This window comes from Rutidosis leptorrhynchoides, chromosome 4 (assembly GCF_046630445.1).
Source record: "Rutidosis leptorrhynchoides isolate AG116_Rl617_1_P2 chromosome 4, CSIRO_AGI_Rlap_v1, whole genome shotgun sequence".
NCBI lineage: Eukaryota > Viridiplantae > Streptophyta > Magnoliopsida > Asterales > Asteraceae > Rutidosis > Rutidosis leptorrhynchoides.
The window spans coordinates 105,435,254-105,438,396 of NC_092336.1; the positions used below are offsets into that span (position 1 = coordinate 105,435,254).

The 3,143-nt window shown below is 32.3% G+C and overlaps 1 protein-coding gene across 1 annotated transcript; it reads left to right on the plus strand.

The window, feature by feature from the left end:
* The first annotated feature begins 649 nt into the window (after window positions 1–649).
* Window positions 650–2,874, plus strand: LOC139840875 (uncharacterized). The gene is made up of 3 exons (XM_071831118.1): window positions 650–721; window positions 1,172–1,228; window positions 2,494–2,874. The coding sequence occupies exons 1-3, from the start codon at window positions 650–652 to the stop codon at window positions 2,872–2,874; spliced, it is 510 nt and encodes a 169-aa protein (XP_071687219.1).
* The last annotated feature ends 269 nt before the right edge of the window (window positions 2,875–3,143 follow it).

Here is a 3,143-nt window from a genome sequence, read left to right on the forward strand (position 1 = left end):
CTGAAATATAACACAATCATATTAATCTATTTATATACTTATATTAAAAAGAGTTTAAAAGAGCTTAGTTGTCATTAGGGCCTTAATTTAGATGATATTATGCCAAGTGTTAAATCCAGCTGTCTCATTCACAGTACTTTTGATTCTAAATAATACGGAGTAATTTAATTTTAATTAATTAATAACACAAAATATGTTTAATTAAATACAATCAGTGTACCCATTCCGTTTTATCAAACTTGATCTGCAACCCTTTTATAACAAACGCCGCTAACCCCATCTAACCCTAACTTCACGATGCCGGAAATAATAACGAATAATCAAATGCTGTAAACAAAGGAGAAGGAAGAATCAGAAAGGTACTAAAAATAATTTTCTAGATTAATTAAGGTCGAATTCAGCGTGGCTATTATAATACGGAGTACATGATCAAGTTATTGAACATACCTGAGTAATTCTAATGATTCTGTTTACGATGGGTGTTAATATAGTAATTGTAAACGTGCTAACATTTATCTTTTCGCTGAATCTGATAAGCTGATAGTTTATCTTGTGAAAATGCATGACTCAAAGTGGTCGACTGATGCATGTTATGTTGGCCAAATTACACTAGGCTGGAAAAGTTTATCACTTCAGAGCAAGACGACAAATGGCCGAAAGTGTTGGTCAGGTTGCTAAGTTCAAGCGTCTATATGGACAAGTGGAAGAGGAGAAAGAAGATGTGTCTAAAAGGTGAACTAGCAGGTCCCTTTATGTTCGTATTTTATAAGTTCATCATAAACTTTATTTAAAATGGGTTCGTCCTAACACAAATATCTGCCTTTTTGATACATTTGCTTTTATCTTGGTTCGCCGACTTAAGGTACTGTTTACTAAATGGTCAACTGGTATTCTTATTGCTTATTAGTAAAGCATATGCAAATCTTTGTTGCTGCATTTTATAGCAATAGGTAAGTTTGAGCGTTTTATAGCATTGTTTGGACTACCTAAGTAACACCCTTCTTAAATATGGTAAGGTGCTTATTACATCATATGCATATATATAGGACATGCATCTAAATTCATCTTTTCATCTCTTAGTATGCTCAATGGTCATAAGAATATTACTTGGGATGTTGTACGATCTTTTAATTTGTATTGTCATGTTAATCTGTTTAAATTTTATTGTCAGGATGTAGGTAAAAAGGGAAAGGGATATGGATATGACAAGCACAACCTAATCAATGAAGTAATTACCTGTGGATGAACGGTTGAATTGTTAACCTCATATGATTAGAAACACTTATTGTGCATTTTTGTTATATGGTTGGTTAGCCTTATATATCAAATGACGTTGTTTTCATCATTATATATATATATATATATATATATATATATATATATATATATATATAAACATTTTATCTGTGTCATATAACATTTTATCTGTGTCATATGTGTAATCATATAGGGTAGTTAATGTTCTATTCTGTATTTGTTGTATCTACTCATTCTTTAAATAATTCTATTGCTTTTTTAAACAAAATGTTATCAAAACATGTTCATACTGCCAAAGTTGACTAATGACAGTCAAACTAAATTTAATATGTATTTTTTTATCATTCTAACTCATGCAATTGTGTTGTTGTCAATAGATGGATTTGATTCAATACAGTGTTGCTTTTGGAATGAGATCATGAATACCATATCATACTATATATATAACTATGTGCATTGGTTTTTATCTCACTTTCTTTTTCTTACTTTTTGTGTCGATATAATCCATTTTAGTCTAAATGTACCTCGAGTCGTAATCCATATATGTTTTGTTATTAATACTTCGTTATCGAGAACAAGTGTACATATACCATATCTCTACTACTTCGATTTTTGAGCAGTCGCACAACGTACGGGCTCAAAATCTAGTAAATTAATAAATTATGGCATAACATCTTCTAACAAAAAAAGAAGAAATAGTAGTTAACAACAATACAGCATAATAATCATAAAAAATACTCCTATACTTCTCAGGCAATTGCATTTAAAAACAATGTTTTTTAAGGTTGATTTTAAGGCTATGCTTTTTAAGTTTGATTTTGATAAAGCTTTCGAATCGATACATTGGACTTACATCTTCTCTATGATGCATTTCATGGGCTTTCATATGAAATGGATATTATGGATCAAAGTTTGTTTAGAATCTTCCAAAGCTTCTTTACTTTTAAACGGGAGTCGTTCTTCTGAATTCTCTATTGAGAGGTTTACGACAAGGTGATCTCCTCTCTCCTTTCTTATTTATCATCAGTATGGAAGGTCGATCTTTCTGCCGCTATTAATGATGTGTCGGAAGCTTCACTTTATTCTAGTTTAAGCATTAATAATCGCTAAAACGGCATTCGGATTAATCATTGTACTTATGCAAATGATGTTTTATTTATTGGAGAATGGGATGATTACAACGCTTGTAACTTAGTTACTATACTTAGTTCTTTCTTTGTCGTTTCTGGTTTGAAGATTAACTTACACAAGTCTTTGATTTTTGGAGTGGATGTTGACTCAACTAAGGTTAGTCGTTTAGCAAGTGTTCTTGGTTGCTCTTCCGCTAACTTTCCTTTCACATTCATAGGCATTCTGGTTGGCCAAAATATGCATAGAAAAGAGGATTGGAAAGGTGTCATCTACAAAGTAACGATCCCCCTTGCATCTTGGAAAGCAAACCTCCTCTTCTCCGGCGGTAGACTAACTTTAGGTAAATCCGTGTTGGGTGCTATTGGTACCCATACTATGTCGCTTTTTCAAGCTCCCAAGAAAGTCATTCAAATTATCGAATCGCTTCATTCCAAATTTTTTTGGGGAGCTAAAGATAATGAAAGGAAAATCCATTGGGTGAACTGACGTCTCATCCAAACTCCATATGATAAAGGAGGTCTTTCGGTCAATTGTTTTAAGTCTTTAAATCTTGCACTTCTTTACAAATGGAGGTGGAGATTCTTCACTAATAAGGATGCTCTTTAGGTCAAAGTTATCTTTGCCATTCATGGGATCCACAAATGTAATTTACTTATAGGACCCATAAAGGTAATTTACTTCCTGGTATGTCGAATTCTTCGGGTACATGGTCTGTCATTTATTCGGTTTTATCAAGATTATACCAAGAAAATGTT